The sequence below is a fragment of the Podarcis cretensis genome (genome assembly GCF_951804945.1).
Source record: "Podarcis cretensis genome assembly, chromosome: 9".
Classification (NCBI taxonomy): domain Eukaryota; kingdom Metazoa; phylum Chordata; class Lepidosauria; order Squamata; family Lacertidae; genus Podarcis; species Podarcis cretensis.
The window spans coordinates 32,600,663-32,621,456 of record NC_137178.1 but is presented as its reverse complement, the minus strand read 5'-3'; the positions used below and the strand labels follow the sequence as shown (position 1 = coordinate 32,621,456).

Below are 20,794 nucleotides of genomic sequence, written 5' to 3'. Positions count from 1 at the left end.
TTATCTTTTTCAAAATGCTAGAACAAGTCTTAAAGTCTCAACAATATTTGAGGATTTTGGTGTATTCTTATCAAAGTACTACATATGTGAACATTTTATTTTGTTATCAAGTTTTCATGCAAGCTCTCATTATTCACATGGTAGTAAAGATTTTTGAGGAAAAAGGTAAAATGAGGGTTCTCTCTGCTCATCAGAGCTTCTACTTGTGCTTTTGAGGAGGTTCAGCAAAAGATGAAAAAGATAAAAGGAGTGTTGTTTGTGGTGGGGGCAGAGAAACTATAACTGTACTTGGATGCAAGGTCATGTTAAAATATAGGTGTCTCCCTGACTGGGGATTCTGAGGTAAACAGGGATTAGGGGTTCAACAGGGGAACACGACAGAAAGAGTCATTTAAGGGATAAAAAGAGATAAAGGAGTGAGGGAAAATGCTTAATTCTCCCTTTGCCCCCATCCTCCCTCCAACTAAACTCATTTCCAGACTTCATCATTCAAAAATTTTATTTTTTTGTGGAATATCCCCCCATCCCTTTCAGTTTTTTTGTTCTAGCATTGTATTTTATTTTGCTTATTTTCTTACCTACTTAATACATTAGTATGACACCTGATGATAAAGTATTCTCTAGATTGCTTCTAGTAACCAAAAAAAGACTACCAACAACCATAAAAAATAAAGCCAGCAGGAAAAGATGAAACCATTATAATAAAAACTTACAACAGCAGTTCTCACATATTTTAAAGTGTTCCAGAATATCATAGAGGTACATGTTCACTAGACTGCTTCAGTCTGTGGAACTGGCACTTTTACAGTGCCATATAACATTCTTTCCACACTTGCAAGGAATTAATCCTTTGACATGGCAACACCTACACTTTGGAACTCCCTGCCCATTGATATTATACAGACACCTTTGCTGTACTATTTTCAGCATCCGCTAACAAAATGTCATGTAGAATGCTTTTGTTCAGTGTTAGTCAGTCAGCTATGCCCTCCTCCACATTTCCTGATTTCATTCTCCCACCTAGGTTTTAGGGTTTTCCTTTCCACCTTTTAACCAGCATTAAAGGCCACTGAGTCTGCCCATTCTTCATTTGGGCTGGTTTGAGGTTCCTCTCCCCCTTAGGACTTTTTTTCTAACTATTTCTTTGTCGTTTCAAGTTTGCCCAACTCTGTTGATACCTCACAGTTGTGTAGGGATGACATCATTTTCACTGCATAGGCAACTGCACTTACCTCTCAGAAGTTTGGCTATAAAAGGAGTGGTGGTTATTAATGGTCAGTTTCAGATGAAGAGCAGTGGAAATGAAGGAAGCATTTTAAAGTTGCATATATACAATAGACAATGTAGCTTACTCTTTCAATCTACAAATATAAGAAATGCAAAAAATAAACTTTTCATAATTTGTGAAAGCAGTCTTGTGCACCTGTCATTCTTCTCTGCAAGGGGTTATATTCAAGTATGTTATATGGCATACCTATATTCTAAAAAGGGAAATCAATGAGGATGTCAAAATACTACACTGTCATTGTGGTTCTGAACTCTTCCTTCCTCTTTTAGAAGCAATGATACATTGTGAGTTCCAGTCATGACTTTCTGAGTGTGTGTTAGAGAAAACAAAATCATAATTATATGACAAGCTACTTGTATGTTAATTTGCTACAAGTGCTATAAATATTTCAAAAACTATTGTCCCAACACAAGAACCTGATTAAGATTAAACTACTAGTATATATGTGACTTGTTTTATAGGTAGAGAAAATGCAAGACAGAGAAGACTTAAAGAAAGCTTAAAATGAGTGATGTTTGTGCTTACTCCACATACCAGGTGCTAGATGACTCAACCCTGGCATTGTTTGCCAAGTAGAGTTACACGTGTATATGGTTTGCTCCTTTTTCTCCCTAATGCTTGCCTTTTGCTTCTTTGGTAGGAATGTGAAGAGAAGCAGATCCAAATTGAGCGGAGTGCTAGAGAAAGGCAAACTGTGGAAGAAGAGCTAGAGAAGGTGAAAAACTGTTACCATAGTAGTTTTCATGTATTAGTATGTACTATGATTATCTGTATGCCAATACCTAAGATTATATTTCTTGAAAATTCTAATATTTACATGTGGGATACAATAGACAGAGGACAAAACATTGGAACCTTTTTGAGGTAAATATGAAGTTATTGTTGAGGTAGGAATGTCTGCTGCATCTACATTGGCTGACCCATAGCATAGTTCTTTGGTTAGCTTATAAAGATATAGGTCAGCTGTCTCTGGAGATAATAAGTTAATGTGTAGGCCATTGTCTGTCAGAAAAGGATTCTCCAGATATCCCTGAGAAATTGGGAGGAGATGTAAGTTGTGCCAGTCCAGAGATTGGAAACAGATTTTCTCCAGAATTTGGATTGTTTCATGTGGCTTGATGTTATGAGGCTGCACAATATAGAATGTGTATCTCAAGAATGCAGAGCAAATTTGATCAAGGTTGCATCATGGAATTTATTGTGTGCCTGGAATGCGTAACAGAATTAGGGAAGATAATTGGTAGTCGGAGGGGGTTAAAGTACAACAAGAATGCATTCTGGAGAGAATACAGAACATGTGTCTTAGTATCAAGCATTATCCCTGCCCCCAGTTACTTTCATGCTTATGGTGGATTTCATTTGAACTGCAGAAATGTTCAGGGCACCGTTCTGTATTGGGATCCATGGAAATAAGTGTTGAGATTCAGTCACGATGAACCATGGTTTAAAATGACAGCATCAAGCCATAGCAAGCTTTGGGCTCTTGCTTCTTCGTTTCTATTCTTCTGGCATTTCTATGGGGATATCAGAAGCAAACACATCTGTTGTTTATAAGGAATAGTTTCATTTCGTCCATATACTACAAACTGTGATGAATCATAACTGTGATCTGTTAATCTAAACAACTTGAAATCATGGGTTAAGAAGCTGATTTGTTTTCAGAAACAATATTTAAGATTCATTACAGATTAGAGTCCACTTTAGAAGTGTGGTTAGTCGATAATGGAAGTGAAAACTTACCTCCTTCTCAAAGTGGAGGAGGAAAGGGAAGGGTGGAATGCATAGAGGCTTAATGTGGCTCATTCTCATCATGATAAACCATGTTTTATGATGTCTGAACTGGCCCAATATCATAGAATCCTTACAACAACCCAGAGCACAATCCTTACCCTATGTATCTGAAGTAAGCCCCATTGAGTTCAATAAGAATTGCTCCACTAAAGTGTTGTTGCTTTAGTATGTTATATTATTCCTATATCTCAGATATGGAGTGGGGTGCTGGGGCTTAGAAATTGTGAATTCAAGGCAGAGCTCAGTTTTGAATTGGGAACATTCAACCTCACATTAGCCTCAGCAGTATACCATCACTTGGAAACTCAGACTAGAGTTGATGAGCAAATAGATGAGATACCAGTAGCTTTTATATGTCATTACTCATAGTAAAACAACATGAACCACCCAGTGACAGTATCCTTTGTTTAACTAAAAACCCAATGAAATGGTGAAAAAAGTATTGAAGAATTAGAAGATGGGTATAAGATGGGACGCAGGTGGCGCTGTGGGTTAAAGCCTCAGCGCCTAGGGCTTGCCGATCGAAAGGTCGGCGGTTCGAATCCCTGCGGCGGGGTGCGCTCCCGCTGCTCGGTCCCAGCGCCTGCCAACCTAGCAGTTCGAAAGCACCTCCGGGTGCAAGTAGATAAATAGGGACCGCTTACCAGCGGGAAGGTAAACGGCGTTTCCGTGTGCTGCTCTGGCTCTGGCCAGAGCAGCGATGTCACGCTTGCCACGTGACCCGGAAGTGTCTCCGGACAGCGCTGGCCCCTGGCCTCTTAAGTGAGATGGGCGCACAACCCCAGAGTCTGTCAAGACTGGCCCGTACGGGCAGGGGTACCTTTACCTTTACCTTATAATCTGTTGCCAAAAATCGCTTTTATCCAAGCTCTGTTTTTCTTGCTGCAACTTTCATACAGCATTTTTAAGATTAACTTAACAGTGAATTACAAAAATAAAAATGACCACAGTCCAGAGGGCAGTGAATGAAAGAAAAATGCCACATGAATTTCCATGTGCAAGGCCCAAGTGCAAGATTTAGCTATGTGATATAAGATTTCTATATGCAGAGCAGATTCCATGGATTCATCATCCTGTTTCTTGCAATAAGCTGTTTCTGTAAGGAAAGTAATTACTCTGACTACAGAAGCTGTTTTCTGTGAAAGAGCATTTCTCTATAATTTGTCTTCTAGAAAACCCCCATTTAAAAGACTAGGTGAAAAATGCAACTAACCTTAAAGGAGTATGAGCAAAAAATTATACAGATTGATGAGATGAGGGTTACAGGTAAGCAGTTCACACAATTTATTTAAAGTCTGTTATGCTGCCTTTCTGCTGCACAGTAGTATTCAAGGCAGATCACAAGAAGGTAAAATCCACTTTAACAAAAATATAATTCCAGGAGAGAGAGGGAAGCAGGAAACCACCTCAGTCTGTTCCAGCTGAGGTATCTACTCCCCACCAGGTCCTACCACCAGCTTCCCTGGGCAAAGGATCCTCATGCCTTTCAGTAACAATAAAAACAATAATACCCTGCCCAATCTGGCTGGCTTTCCCCAGCCAATATATAATATATATATTGTATATTGATATTTGCTGAAGAGCTTTATTTGTTTTAATGTTTCTTGTAAGCCATCTTGCAAGGATTTGTATCCTAAAAGTTGGGATATAATAAATTGTAAGAAATAAATATCAGTACAAAACCAACAGCAGCAGATAATGGGCTCAAAATGGGCTAAAAGCAATCAAAAGCAGTTCACATATCCTAACCGAGTCAACCATACTAATAATTATAATCAAATTAATACATTAAAAAGTCTATGAAAAGCTTGGGGAAAGTACAGCGGTACCTCGGGTTAAGTACTTAATTCATTCCGGAGGTCCGGTCTTAACCTGAAACTGTTCTTAACCTGAAGCACCACTTTAGCTAATGGGGCCTCCTGCTGCCGCTGCGCCGCCGGAGCACGATTTCTGTTCTCATCCTGAAGCAAAGTTCTTAACCTGAGGTACTATTTCTGGGTTAGTGGAGTCTGTAACCTGAAGCATATGTAACTTGAAGCATATGTAACCCGAGGTACCACTGTAATCCTCTTGTCTAAAGCCAGAAAGATAACAGAATAGGTATTGGGATGATTTGCATTGGAAAAGGATAGTCATCGTAGAAATGAAATTCCATTATCTTGAAATTTAAACTATGAACTATAAAGTGGTTGATTGTGTAACACCAGTGGCGTGGTTGTTGTTACAAGGATCTACCTGAATTTTCTTTTTTAAACACTTCAATCAGGTGTACCGTGAAGGTAGAGGAAATGAAGGCGATTCTAGAAAACTAGAAGAGCTTTACCAAAGGTGTCTCATTGCTGAACTAGCCAAAGATGATTTGCAACGAAGTCTACAAACAGCACAAAACAAAATTAAGCAACTTGAAATGAAGTAAGTAATCACTATTTACTTATAAACAAGTACTGACGTTCATTCAGTAATACTTCACTGGAAAGTCCCTTGAATTGAAACTTTTGTCATTTGTTTTTATATCCATTGTCCATGTTTTCATGTTATGGTAAACCCTGGTTTAACATCACATGCACAAGCATGAATGAGCTGCTGGGAATCTTGGGGTTGCATGCTCTGCCCTTTCTCTCAGGCAGCCAGGAAGAGGATTTTGGCACAATTTCACTTTCCTTGAAACCTGGCTTATCATGTGCAAACCAGAAATTGTGGTTTCAAGAAAGGTTTGGCCAGTTTCTAAACAAACCAGCTGCAAACCATGGGTTATGAAACTGAACTAGAGTTCATTTTAAACTATGATCTCTGTATCATGCATAACAAGTCAGGTTTTATGGAAAGTGCAACTAATCTCTGTCGTACTGGAGGGGAAGGAGGAAGAGCAGAAACTTAGATAGGGTTGCCATATCTTGAAGAGCAAAAAAGAGGACAGCCTGAGCCGTGGCAATAAGCACACAGGACTGCCACCACAGCTCCCATGCGTCTCTTTCACCAGCTTGGGCTGGCAGTGACTGGAGCATACAGAGCAGTCTAAGCCCCAAAACCCAGATATTTCCTTTAAAATGTAAAAATCCGCACAGATGGGCATGTTGGCCCCCCCAAAAGGACAGGTCTGGCTTTTCCCGGACGTATGGCCACCCTAAGAAACATGATGCTCACATCGGTTTCTTCCTTCTCATCAGTGCCAGATTTACATACAGACTGCAGCCCAGGGTCCCATAATCTGTGGGCACTCAGTCTCTTTCCAATTTTTAAAATAAAAACAGGCAGATTTTACTATCTAGGCCCAGTTGCTTAGAAACATGAAACACGTAATTTATGAGTCTGACTGTATAACAGTTACACAAGTGCGTACTTATTGTTAGTAAAGTTAATGGAGGCATTAAAGTCAGCTATGAAGCAATACAAGAGTTCAGATCACTGCCTATCATTATAGTGTGTGCTTTTTGAACAAGTAAGGATTCTAATTTTGACTTTTTCTGAAAATGATAATGAGCATGCAATATAAAAGTGGTGCTAGTAAATGAAAACAACAAAAGGAAATACTCAAAAGTTTGAAGCCAGTCATGTTGTATGGCTTCATACAGCAGGTAGAACCAGCCTTATATAATCTCTCAGAAACAGAAGCCTTAGATAAACTTTCTCGAGACACAAATTTAAGGAAATACATATATTGCTGTCATGGATGCTGTTGAAGCCAACCTATTTCTGACCACACAGAACCTGCCACGGTGTGTGTGTACAAGTGTTGAATGCTTATTAGAAGAGTACATTTCTCTTAGAATGTTATTGCTGCTGACAGCATCATGCTTCAGATCAGCTAAGAAGGAAGGAATTGCAAAGCATTTCCCCCCATTACAACTGAATAGAAAAGAGTCACATTGTTACAGGGGTTTCACTATAACTTATGCTCTGTGAGGGAAGCCCTGCAGCACTGTGACTATAGAAAACAGAAGGTACTTCTTTTTTGTAACTTGGTAAAGGCTTTTTTCGGGGTAATATATTCATATCCCTTAGGCTAGGCTTGAAGCTAACTAGGATAACTTTTGTTGTAGCTGCAAAACTGCAGAAATAATTTTATTTGCCTACACAGTTTGAGTTTCTTCAACTAATATCAAGTTTAATCAAATTATCCTCCCTATATTATAGTAAAGTACATCCATTGAAAAAATACTATCACTTACTCTAATAGCATTCAAAAAACACATCACAGTGAAGATGAAAAGGCTCATATTTAAAATAGTACACCATGAAGTTCAATACCCTCCCATAGTCTTCTGAAATGTTACGAAGCTAAATAATGTCCAGTGCAACCCTCTGAATGTTTACACAGAAGTAAGTCATACTGTACTCAGTGGGAGTTATTCCCAGGAAGGTGTCTCTAAGACTGCAGCTTTAAAGCAATATTTGAACCAATATTGGGGCAGGTGATTTCCAGAAGAAGAGGGCTGCAATGGAAGAGACACTCATTGTTGTTGCCACCTTATGAAACCTTGAAAGGTCAACAAGAATGATCTCAGCTGTAAGCTTATTTGGTGGAAAAAAATTATTCATGTAATCTGTTCCAAGATTGTCTAGCTGTGTTTCATATTTGCTCTCATTCAAAGCCCTGAGAATGTTTCAAGGCATGTCCACAGCTTCCTATATAATAACTGAAATATACAGGGAAGTCCTTCTAAGCAGAGAGGCTCCATACAAAAAAAAAATATGAAACTTAGTGGGGAATACTTCGCTCTTTAGTTGCCAAGCCTTTTGATCATCCAAATTCTACACTACTGAACATTGTATGTATTATGCATTCACCTTAATTAATATATTAATTTCTGTGCATTCGTTTAACATATTTGTATCTTACCTTTCCATTCAATAATGGATTACCAAGTATTGTTTGTGCATTTCTCCTCCCTTCCTCAATTTCAAGCTATGAGGAACAGAGAAACAGTGGTCAGGAAATGATTTACAAGTTGCAAAGTATTCTGGAATCCGAAAGAAAGAACTGTGGCTCTGTCAGTGAAGAGCGCCTAAAACTCCAGCAAGAGAACGAGCAGTTTCAAAAAGAAATGGAAGAATTGAGAAAGCTGGCTGTGGAGGCACAACAAGCTGCAAAATTAAAGGTATTTGCGTTTATATGGTGTTTTATTTTTGACGTCACATCTTCGAAGATTCAATGAAGGGAGAAATCTGTGTACAAGGAAACAGGCAGGGTGTCAAATTTCTCACAACAGCTCTATCACCATAGTTTAATATTCCTTAACTTTGTATTCCATTCGTCTCCTTTGGTGTTTTTCAAAATATACTAAAATTATCTTTTGCAATTATAATAATGTGTCTTATCCACATGTCAACCCAGCTATGTAAGATATGGACACAACTGACTTTTCCATTAATGTTCCAGTGTCTGGAGGCAGTAGTTAGGAGGACTGGATAACTACGAGCCACTTGGTTCTTTTCTTCCAGACAGCAAAAACTTTTTTAAAAATCATACATAATGCAAACAGACTAACATGTTAGTCTTCTTTTATAACGAGAGATATACAGCCTAAATGTCTAGAAAATGCACAACACAATGTAATGCAAGGTGATTTTTGGCCTAAAGCCTATTGACATCACTTTTAAAAAAGGGGATAAGGAGCATTTTGTACATGCAACTCTACCAACCTCAATTTTGATATGATTCAGATCCACTATTGCTTATCCCTTTCATTTTCTTCCTACTTCTCTTATATGTTGTGCTTGTAAGAGAAGATTCCTGTTTATTGTTTCTTATCATCTGCCTCTAATTCCTTAACTTTCTTTTCCGTTCCGTTCTCTTCCGTTTTCTCTTCTTTGCAGCGAAGTTACACATAAACTTGTCTTCTTCCTTCCATAGTTGGTTATCGCCCTTCAGTTGCTCACTTCGGCACTTTACACGTGGAGTTCGCGTAATAGTTGGCTGAACTAATTAGCTGTTGTTGGATGGAGACTTGGGGACAGCCTCAAGTTTTTGCTCTGATACCTAAAAGATAAATCAGGGCTTCATACAGAATTTTTACTGCAGGGATTCAAGCATTCAGTGATGAAATGAGTAAAGGATGAAAGATCTGCACATCTAGAAACAATTATTACTCATCATGGATGATCCAAGCGTGACAATCTGCATTCTCTTTTCAATCAAATTAGTTATTCATTATGAAATGAATTCTTTCATCTTATATCCACAATTAAAAGTCCAGTAATCTTTTGCAGATAGATATAGCCTGATTGTCAGTATGTGCACACAAACAAACAAACTTCAGTCCTTTAGTCAAAAGACAAAAGCTACCGTGAACTAATGTGAGGCTTTAAACTTATTTTACTTTTTTTTTTACTATAGATAAGCATAATGGAGAATGAACATATAATAAAAGAGCATGGGTCTGAAGTTCGTTTGAAAGAGATGGAAGATGTGCATCGAAAGTCTACTGCTGAGCTGAGACGCCTCTTGATAGCTCAACAGAAAGCAACAAACAGGTGGAAGGAGGAAACAAAGAAACTAACGGAAGCTACAGAAACCAGAATAAATAGTTTAAAGTAAGTAATACAATTTTGTTTGGCATTTTTAACAAATGCAGGCACCTGGGAACGGATTTGCTGGGACCATAATTCAGACCGGAAATGTAGATGTAGATGTGATAGTGGATGTAATCTACCTTGATTTCAGCAAGGCATTTGACAAGGTGTCCCATGATATTCTTGTAAAGAAGCTGGTAAAATGCGGTCTTGACTATGCTACCACTCAGTGGATTTGTAACTGGCTGGCTGACCGAACCCAAAGGGTGCTCATCAATAGTTCCTCTTCATCCTGGAGAAGAGTGACTAGTGGGGTGCCACAGAGTTCTGTCTTGGGCCCCGTCTTATTCAACATCTTTATCAACGACTTGGATGATGGACTCAAGGGCATCCTGATCAAATTTGCAGATGACACCAAACTGGGAGGGGTGGCTAACACCCCAGAGGACAGGATCACACTTCAAAACGACCTTGACAGATTAGAGAACTGGGCCAAAACAAACAAGATGAATTTTAACAGGGAGAAATGTAAAGTATTGCACTTGGGCAAAAAAATGAGAGGCACAAATATAAGATGGGTGACACCTGGCTTGAGAGCAGTACATGTGAAAAGGATCTAGGAGTCTTGGTTAACCACAAACTTGACATGAGCCAACAGTGTGACGCAGCAGCTAAAAAAGCCAATGCAATTCTGGGCTGCATCAATAGGAGTATAGCATCTAGATCAAGGGAAGTAATAGTGCCACTGTATTCTGCTCTGGTCAGACCTCACCTGGAGTACTGTGTCCAGTTCTGGGCACCACAGTTCAAGAAGGACACTGACAAACTGGAACGTGTCCAGAGGAGGGCAACCAAAATGGTCAAAGGCCTGGAAACGATGCCTTATGAGGAACGGCTAAGGGAGCTGGGCACGTTTAGCCTGGAGAAGAGGAGGTTAAGGGGTGATATGATAGGCATGTTCAAATATATAAAAGGATGTCACATAGAGGAGGGAGAAAGATTGTTTTCTGCTGCTCCAGAGAAGCGGACACGGAGCAATGGCTCCAAACTACAAGAAAGAAGATTCCACCTAAACATTAGGAAGAACTTCCTGACAGTAAGAGCTGTTCGACAGTGGAATTTGCTGCCAAGGAGTGTGGTGGAGTCTCCTTCTTTGGAGGTCTTTAAGCAGAGGCTTGACAACCATATGTCAGGAGTGCTCTGATGGTGTTTCCTGCTTGGCAGGGGGTTGGACTCTAGTGGTCTCTTGCAACTCTATGATTCTGTGATTCTATGATACTGTTCTTGTTTAGATTTTAATTAACATTCCTCTGTTTTGTGATTGTCCAGAAATAATAGCTGCCAACAGAGCAAATCTTTGAGAAGGTAGATGTAAAGCTTCCAATAGATAAGCATTGCTGTGGGGGAAACTCTTTCCCCACTGCAGTTCAGAAAGGTTTATTAATGGAGCCTGGTCCTCTGAATCAGCTTAAGATGCAGCAGGATAAACTATAAAATCTATCCTATTCTTGGAAAGTGAGGCTATTTGTCAGAGCTGCCTCTAGGTCCCAGCTCACAGAGGACCAACGCTAGGCTGTCGTAATGTACAAAAGTCTTTATTGAAGTTCAATTTCCATTTCAAAGCCGCAGCGCGCAGCCCTACATCTTAAACCCTAGATCGGCGAAGTCCCGTCTGAATCTCCTCCCCTCTGACACCAGTTTAAGATCCTAGCCCTGCTCCACCTTTTCCGCTGCTCTCTTCTCCTCTGGGTCCTCCTGCCCGCTGGGGCATTCCCCTTTCTGGACTCCTCAGACGCTGAGTCACTTAGCTCCTCCCCCTGCCTCCGGCGGGCTTTAGGACCCGGTTCCCAATCCTCATTCTCTGCTGTCCCACGCTCCTGTACATTTGAACTTGCCTCTCGCGCCAACCCAGTGACCTTCCTCCTGACCGTTACACTACTTCTGTCACTGCTTCCCTCTTCCGGGATACTGGCCGGATCTGACCTCCCCTCCGTTGTCTGACTCTCTGATGGAGGCGTGGTCAGCCCTGACTCCTCTCCTCTCCCTGCTGGGGGAGACGCTACTCCCGATACCTGTGACTCTTCCCCCCCACTATGCTCCGGTGGGGAAGCTGGTCCTGATTTCCAACTGCTGCTCTGGGAGTCCCCGCTGGCCCCTTGCTTCTGGGGTGTCCCCCTTGGGACCCCCCCTTGCCCTGGCCACCGGCGCCCCCTTCTGTGAATCTTCCGATTCGCTGGAGAGGCTCATGGAATCTCTCGGGCCACTGTCATCTTCTCCTACGCTGCCCTCAGATTCTTCCCCTTCGCTCTCCATCTCCCCTCTTCCCTGTGCTTCTGCTCCTGAACCCCTGACACTATTGTTCAACCCTGTCCTGCTTCTGTAAGGAAAGAAACCCTGCCTTATTGCCTCTTCTCAACAGTGGCTAGAACATGGCATGTTCTCATTAACTTTTGAAGTGATTCTAAAAATCAACAGTGCTGCTCAAGGAGGTGGTAGAGCAGTGGAAGAGCAATGTAAGTGCCTCATGCAGTCAAGCTGCAGGAGATGGGTATTAGCACCCAAAGTGGTCACTGAGGTCAGGCAATACCAACCAAGTCAGTATTTGCTGGATCTGAATAAGTGTTTAGCTGTTAAAACCCCCAGATTCTGTTGCAACATGGAGCTCTGATCATTGTAAGTAGGTATTTCTAAATCTTCAACTCAAAAGGGGGGGGGGACATGGTGGTGTGCACACAAAAATCAGTAAGCTGTTCATAATAACTTTAATTGGCTTCTTTCTGAAACAGTGCCGGTGAGATTCAAAGGTGGCTTAGAAGAAGCTTATTGAATGTTCTTTGTAGTTAGTGCTTCAAACTAGGAAGTCCCATTTGCAGTCAGGACCTGGAAATTGTAGCATAGTCTGATTTAACAAAAAAAGATGCACCTGCGCCTTCTATCCTCCCTAGGCAGTTATTTTTCTCAACTGAATTCCCATACCACAACTCATGGGGAGGTAAGCAGCAGATGCAAGGAGAGTTCTGCACATGTCCTCTTACAGGATGGATTTGGTTATCTTTTGTAATATGGCAAAGTGAGAGGCCAAAATGTGGTGCCCCCAAATGGATCTTCTTAATTTTGTGGGGGCCCCCCCCGGCTCAATTTTTGTGCAGGGGAACCTTCAACACCACCCTAAATCTGGCACTACCTCTTACTATTACAGAGCTGCATACCACTCTGGCCCTGCCTCTGTCACACCTTCATTAGCTCTAAACCTTTAAGGTAATATAAAGTCATAAGTGTTTGCCAAGCAGTAGCAATAGTGGCTATATGTTATATACTATTTGGTTACTGCATTTGGCATTGTTTTCACAGGTGCATGGAGTGGGGATAGTTTGGACAGTAAGGAGCCCCATCTGCACTGTGACCCTGTGGTGCCTATTTGAGATCATTTCGGGTTTCTGTGGGCTCCTATGAGGTAGATATTTGCTTTCATAGTTCCCAGTGGAGGATAAAGTTCTAACCAAGATAGCAACTTCATCATTTTTTTCTCTACCACACCCTGAACTCCACCTGTTTCTTGGACTCCCTTATACTATCATGGCAGTTATACTTACATCATCACTTAAGGTTACATAGGTTTAAAGGATTGAGTAGCAATCCTATTCTTGTTCAGAATAGGACTGAGAGATTGTGTGTGTGTGTGTGTGTGTGTGTGTGTGTGTGTGTGTGTGTTCACACGCATGCCAATTTACAACACCCATTCCCAAAGTTTGAGATACTTGAAACAAACAGATAAATCCTACATAAAATACCCATTAAAGTACATAGAGTCATGTATTAAGGGAAGGTCTTTTAGAATTTCCAGGTTCAGTTTTAACAAGTCTCCAAGGGAGTTCCTTGAAGTGTCTTAAGATTCTCAGATCTCGATAATGCAGATTCAGCGTATGCCAATTGTGCATGCTCCTAATGTTGAAAAGTGACCTCAGTGCCTTTCATTTATTAAAATCCTTTCACCTTACTAAGGAGCCCTATCATGTTGAGAGCCACTCTGGAAGTTAATTGGCTGAAAAGCAGGCTATAAAAATCAGGAATAAATGAAAATGGGTCACTTAAATTGTTTGTGTTGCTCTTCAAAGATTCCCCAGTATCTTCAGTGGCATTATTTCTATCATAATGACCTGTAATCCTACAGTCCATTTTGCTCATTACTGCAGTTACAAACTGTACTGTGAAATCACAGAGGAGTTTGGGGTCGTGGTGGTTTGCACCAACCTATTATTAATCGTAATAACATTATCACCAGCATTTCTATACTATCCTTCCTCTCTCAAAATCAAGGAAGAATAACTGTTAATCTTACATTTTAGTTATAAACATTCCTTCAGCTGGGGAAATGTAATTCCTATTGAATCCACTGAGACTTAGGTGTTTTAGGCTAGGCACAGGCTAACAGGTTAAGGCCAGGATGCCAGTCACCTTGTGCACACTGGAGTGCCTGCAGTTTCTTCCTCTGACAGGAGCTCATTGTACCACATCAGATGTTTCCCTGCAGGATTCTCCAACTTCTCAGAGTAGTATTTCAGGCAGTGAATGATGCAGCATGGGAGAGGGGGCAGACAAAAGCTTCCTGTGCAGCTGTTTGGATCCCCTTAAATTAACACTATTTTGAATAAATCAGTTTTGAGTTTCATAGGCGTTCTTTCTGAATCATGGTTGTATCTTTGTATCTTTAAGCTTTTGGTTGTACAGCTTTCTCATGATTTCCAAGACTGATCCTTCTGGGATAGTATAGTTGTTCATTATTAGGTATTACCTAGAGCAGTGTTCTTTTGACATACCATCTAGTCTATTAAATAAATTACATCTTATTTAGGGACCTTTGAGTCCCCCACCCCTTCATTTCTACCACGTTATTTTTGGCTGGAATTCTGTAATACTTGGCAGCCATAACTGTTTATTTTAAGATATTGATTAAAAATGTTAACAGGATGAGAAACAGCTGCAGGTACTGGCAGTCTACAAAATATATAATTACTAAGAATAACTGAAGCATATTACGGCATAAGTCAACACAAAAACATCTGGAATGTGCTGTATGTGTCACATGAGAATTTTGCATTAAACACTTCCCACAGCTGGCAGATTTATTATCTTTTCTGCTCTACTACTAAACAGCTCACCTTTGTTTTCCACACATAAGCCTTTGTGGTAGACACTTGAGCAATTTTCTGCAAACTTCATTTACCTATTTTAATGAGGCAAATTCTCTGGAATATGTAGGAACAATTGGGACTGATTATCGCTCTGATAGTTTTATACTATGTCACCTTTCTGGTGGGGGGGGGGACGACTGCTTCTCACTATCTTGGTATTTTAGAATTACCAAACGCGAAAGGGTAGCCATGTTAAAGGTAAAGGTACCCCTGACTGTTAGGTCCAGTCGCTAACGACTCTGGGGTTGCGCACTCATCTCACTCTATAGGCCAAGAGAGCCGGCGTTTGTCCACAGCTAGCTTCCGGATCATGTGGCCAGCATGAAAAAGCCGCTTCTGGCGAATCAGAGCAGCACACAGAAATGCCATTTACCTTCCCGGAGTGGTACCTATTTATCTACTTGCACTTGACGTGCTTTCGAACTGCTAGGTGGGCAGGAGCTGAGACTGAACAACGGGAGCTCACCCCATCATGGAGATTCGAACCACCGACCTTCCGATCGGCAAACCCTAGGCTCAGTGGTTTAGACCACAGCGCCACTCACGTCTAACAAACGTATCATGGCATAGGGTTTTGTGTGCAAGAGTTCAATTGTTAGATGCATGAAGTGTTATTTGACATATATACAGATGGTTACAAGGTGGGGATGTTGTTGTAGAGTGGGATTAGGAAACTGAACAATCAATGCAAATGATAGATGTCCATTTACTGGGGAAATAGTAATGCAAAATAGTGTTTAGTGCAAAACAGCATTTAGTGAAAAGGATTGTTTCAGTCCGGTTGTGTGTGGTGAACTGTCAACTGTTGATTAATTGGCAAAGAAGATAAAGCGTAGAAGGTGTGAAAATGAACAAGCTTTTGGTAACATGACTGCTGTTTGTTGCAGAAGCTTGTATGTGTAGAGGGTGCCCCAGTTTTTGAGCCACTGGAAGATGCGTAGTGGACTATAGTTTCCTCATAGTCCTTCAGATTACACAAACTAACTACTTGGGGTTGGGGGAGCTGATTCTCATTGTAAAGACAACATGTGAGAACCTGAGGCTCCTCTCTCCACTTCCCCACAGAGATCAGAATGGCTTGGAGACTTAGGAAATGGTACCAATGGGGGGTCTTTCCCTTAGGTTCCTGGCACTGCAGAGAGGTGGCAGTGATCTCCATTCTGATCTTGGTGGGAGATTGGAGAGCTATAATGTGCAGCCTTCATGGTGAGAATTATTTAAGAAAAGCCAGGGTATGTAGCTGCCTGCTATGCAATGTGATCATCTAGTTTGGCCCTAAGAGCCTGAGAGGAAAGAGTTCTCATAGCCAGACTGTTGGGAATCTGAGTGCCGTGGTACCTCAGGTTACATATGCTTCAGGTTACATATGCTTCAGGTTACAGACTCTGCTAACCCAGAAATATTACCTCGGGTTAAGAACTTTGCTTCAGGTTGAGAACAGAAATCGTGCTGTGGCAGTGCGGCAGCAGCAGGAGGCCCCATTAGCTAAAGTGGTGCTTCAGGTTAAGAACAGTTTCAGGTTAAGAACGGACCTCCGGAACGAATTAAATACTTAACCCGAGGTACCACTGTACGTGCAGCTACTCACACAGAGTCAATTAAGGTTTGGCAGACAGCCAAGGCAATGTAGAGGAGTAAGTCTGCCTGGTGATAGAGAGCCATGGAAACAGCTCCATGATTGGTCAAGCTCTCTCAAGGGAGTAATGATTAATGGCTTACTAACTGGAAAATGTTAGTTCAGTAGTTCAGTGGTTCAGCATGTCAGTGTGGAGGTTGAGAGTTGTGAGAGAGCTAGCAAAAGATCCATGTTCTGTTCCTGTAAATAGTCCACTGTATATAATAAACACCTAACTACAAGTTCCTGGTTCCTGCTTCGTCCACCCTGTCTGCAGCCAAGTTGCCAATTGCTTTTGTGAACTCTGCGTTTACTCTGCTAGGTCTGGCTAAGGTCCTGCAACTAGTCAGAAAGTTGCGAAACACCAACAGGTTTTGCCAATACAGACAACAATGCTATGAGAGTCCTAGAGCCCAAGACAGAGCCCAAGTCGGGATTCCCCCGTTTGTGGATCTTGGAAACAAATAGAAAATAACACATGAGGTGTGCCTGTGTAGATTTTTCCTACACTCCTATAACACATTGTTCCTTTCAGTATTCCATGGGTGTGAAAAATGCATTATTCATCAAAAGCTGCACATCCTCCCATTTGTAGGGCAGTTGAAACCATGGGTCAGACAAACCAGTGTTTGGGACAAGATCCATTGCAGGAGAAGGGATTGGGGTGCCTCATTCTCAAGCTTGCAAGCCTGTTCACAGAGATAGGGTGTTCTATTTCTACAAGCTTCTTTAATTTGAGGTAGTAGGCAGGACTTTTGGCATTTGCTCAGTGGTACAAGCTGCCAGGGCCAGAGGTAAAGATTTCCTGTACACAGTGTGCATCTTTTTGCAGGAGCTACTTTACTCAATACGAAGAATAAGACAACCAACCATAGCTAGTTATGAAAATTAAAATGCCTCCAAACTAGCTGTACAACAAAAACTGAGTTGCTACTCAGACTTTGATGAGAAGAAAACTGAGTGGGAAGGCATGTGCACTCTCTAGAACCGTGCACAGTCAACAGACATCTTCCTTGAGTTTAGTGGACTGTTTGCTCCCATTTTTTAGCTCTGGAAGGTACAGCTTTGCCCAGGGTCCCATGTGTCCCTGTAGGGAGACCATGACATAAGTGGTATCCAGGTTAATACTTGATGGACACCGTCCATAGGATTATATTGCTTATTTTATCACATTAAGCAGGGATGTGGCATTCCAGCTGTTGGATTCCAATACCTATTAGCCCAGCCAGCATGGCCAGTGGTCAGGGATGATTAGAGCTATAGTCCAACACCTAGAAATCCACAAGTCTCCTGTCCTTAATGAAAAGTTTTTATTTTTGTGAATGAATGACATTTTAGATTTTTGTTAAAAGTAAGATTTCGGAATTGTTGTTGTTGTTTTGCTCTTCGTTGTGAATCTGTCCTATCACAGTACTGTCACAATACTAAAGATGGCCTTTATTGGTATCTTAAAGTACTATCCTTTTCCTACTTCATTGGAAAGAAGGAATTTGAAAGAGGGAAGAATATATGATTGTCCCATATACCTCTGGAAATGAGTTAGGTCAACATATATGTTGATTTTCATTAATGAGTTTCTTTGATCTTGTTTCATAGAAGTGAGCTGAGCCGTCAAAAAATTTACACCCAGGAGGTACTTTGTCAGCTGGAAAGAACAAATGAAAAGGTTATTGAGGTAAGAGAATGATCCTCATCCAAATGCTGTGCTTTAACTAGATGTACATCTTGTCTAACTTGAACTCTCTTGGTACACATCATTTGGGGAAAATGCTAGAAACATTTATTTTACTATTATTAAAACATACAGCTTCGTTCATAGCTAATTTTGCACTGTTAATTTTTTTTACTAGGTAATGGTTCCTTTCTGTGATCTTTAGCTTGTCATTTTTTTCTGCAATGGCTAGTTCAATTTTTGTAACAACTAAAAAAATTCTGTCACAATTAGCCCTCCTAAGTACTGATCTTCATAGTTCTGCCTGTCTGGACAGCCTATCATCTGTCCTTAAATTTCCTTTGAAGGCCAACTGATTGAAGCATCTCAGGGAGTCCAGCACCACCCCTTCCCTGTTGAAATTTGTACTTGTAACTTCCTTAAAATTATGTTTTTTATATAAGAGTTGCGTCATGAGATTCCGAAGACTGGAAATCCCTGTCAAGGTTAGACACAATGCATAGGAGCAACCTGCCTTGTTTGCCTTTGTTAGTCGGTTCCTGGCTTTGCCATTCACCAAGTTTCTCTTCCTTAAACCTTGTTTCCTGAAATATGTATGATCCAATAACAGAAACGTAAACTTGTAATGAGCTATTTCATTTATACAGAATGAAAAATTAATGATGGAACATCAAGAGAAAGTCAACAGACTTCAAAGGCGACTAAGCCAGGCAGAAGAGAGGGCAACCACAGCATCTCAACAGGTATCTAGAAATAAATCAGATCAGCACCCTTATTACAGCTGCATAACCAAAAATCTTTAATCATAAAAATTTTATTATTTATATGCCACCCATCTGACTGGTTTGCCCCAGCCACTCTGGGCAGTTCTCAACAAAATATTTAAAACACAATAAAATATCAACCATTAAAAACTTCCTTATACAGGGCTGCCTTCAGATGTCTTCTAAAAGTCAGATAGTTGTTTATCTCCTTGACATCTGATGGGTGGATGTTCCACAGGGCAGGCACCACTACCGAGAAGGCTCTTTGCCTGGTTCCCTGTAACTTTACTTCGCACAGTGAGGGAACCGCCTGAGGGCCCTCGGAGCTGGACCTCAGTGTCTAGGCTGAACGATGGGGGTGGAGACGCTCCTTCAGGTATAATGGGCCGAGGCAGCTTAGGGCTTTAGAGGTCAGCACCAACACTTTGAACTGGGCAGCCTTCAAATTGGATCATTTAATGAAGAGCTGAATCAGAGTCTTAACCAAATTAGTGTTTCAGTTTTTTCTTGTTGGGATGAAAGTCAAAACATCTGCATGTAAGAAAGTTCAGCTGTACGTGGGGACAGGATGGGAAGTTATTGGTTTGTTCTTATTTGTATTATGCATTTTGTGCTTTTATCTTTTATTTTTATGCAGTGATTTTTATCCCAAGATTTATGAAGTGTGGTATGCAACTCTTAAAATTGGCAACTATGCAATTCCTCTATGTATTCATAATGAAGGTGGCTTTCACTCATACACACACACACACACACACACACACACACACACCTTAAGTATATTGTATAAACAGAATAAAATAATTCCCTCACTTTTTCTGTACTTCAGCTTGCATTATAATCCAATTAGTTTAAAGATTCCTACTGAAGAAACAAATTATTGTTTTGTTTTGTTTTGTTTTAATTACAGCTCAGTGCAATTACAGTGCAGAGGAAAAAGGCTGCCTCCTTGATAGAGTTGGAAAATACTTGAAAGTAATATATTGTTCTTCCGTGCAACATGTAAGTTGAGGCTGCTGAAGAGCAGCATTAGGACATATCATGCACAGAGTGACTTCTATAAAAATGTGCATCACTGTTACCCGGGAAGAGAATCACTGTGGCTTCTTCACAATAAACATTAAGCGGGTAACTGCAAATACATACTGAAGTGAATTAAAGCTAGATGGAAAGGTGGATTGCCTTATATAACATGTTTTGTTTTATGGTAGAAAACTTTGCCACAAAGTTTGAAATACCCAATTGCTGAATTTTAAGGTTTTTTACAACTGACAGTACCTAATGTTGTGTTAATAAACTCAACATTTTAAAACTATTTTTTCCCCGTGTAAGGTGTTGAATTTGAAAACAAATTGGCCTTTGTAAAATTGCTATTGTATTTATTTTTTTACTTTTATTCCTTAGATGTTAATTGACACCAGTAAGACTACTCTTCTGGTTCCCCAAATTCTTGTGGATATACAAACTGTTCCTATTACAGATGAATACTTCAAAGATGTTATTTACAGGATTCAGAATACTATTGCATGTCCATGTTGTATAATGTAGGAACTACCAAAGAATCAAAAGGGCTTTTAGCATTATGGCTTGAAACATGTGTTTCCAACTTGGCTTGGAATTAGCCTCTCAGAAATGAGTGAATGGGAAGGAATTTAGCATCATGACAGGGAAACTTTGGCCTTCTGCAACCTTGGGCTCTATTTCTGCTGGAGTGCAGGCTGTTATCTGGTAGAGCTGCCTCAGAAAACTGGCACCTTAGCCAAATTGGCAAGAGCTTGCAAGTGCAGCACAAGACTTTGGGTCTATATAGTGGAGTATCATGGTGGGTACTTAAAGGAGGGGAAAAGAATGGTTAAATTTCACAATTTCATTGAGAAAGAAAGCTTCTTACAATACAATAAAAGGGGAGAGATTGCCTTGTAAAATGTATGGAGTAAGCATGAGTCACTGAAGTGAGAG

General features: G+C 40.7%; 1 protein-coding gene across 6 annotated transcripts in view; it reads left to right on the top strand.

The window, feature by feature from the left end:
* Positions 1-20,150, top strand: part of SCLT1 (sodium channel and clathrin linker 1) — a 44,355-nt gene extending 24,205 nt beyond the window's left edge. For all 6 annotated transcript variants that reach the window (XM_079989442.1, XM_079989443.1, XM_079989444.1 and 3 more), the window contains 7 exons: positions 1,929-2,003; positions 5,346-5,491; positions 7,986-8,178; positions 9,417-9,613; positions 17,996-18,074; positions 18,719-18,814; positions 19,746-20,150. In XM_079989442.1, the coding sequence (XP_079845568.1) occupies positions 1,929-2,003; positions 5,346-5,491; positions 7,986-8,178; positions 9,417-9,613; positions 17,996-18,074; positions 18,719-18,814; positions 19,746-19,808 (849 nt within the window). In that variant the 3' untranslated portion in view covers positions 19,809-20,150. The remainder of the gene's footprint in view (positions 1-1,928; positions 2,004-5,345; positions 5,492-7,985; positions 8,179-9,416; positions 9,614-17,995; positions 18,075-18,718; positions 18,815-19,745) is intronic.
* The last annotated feature ends 644 nt before the right edge of the window (positions 20,151-20,794 follow it).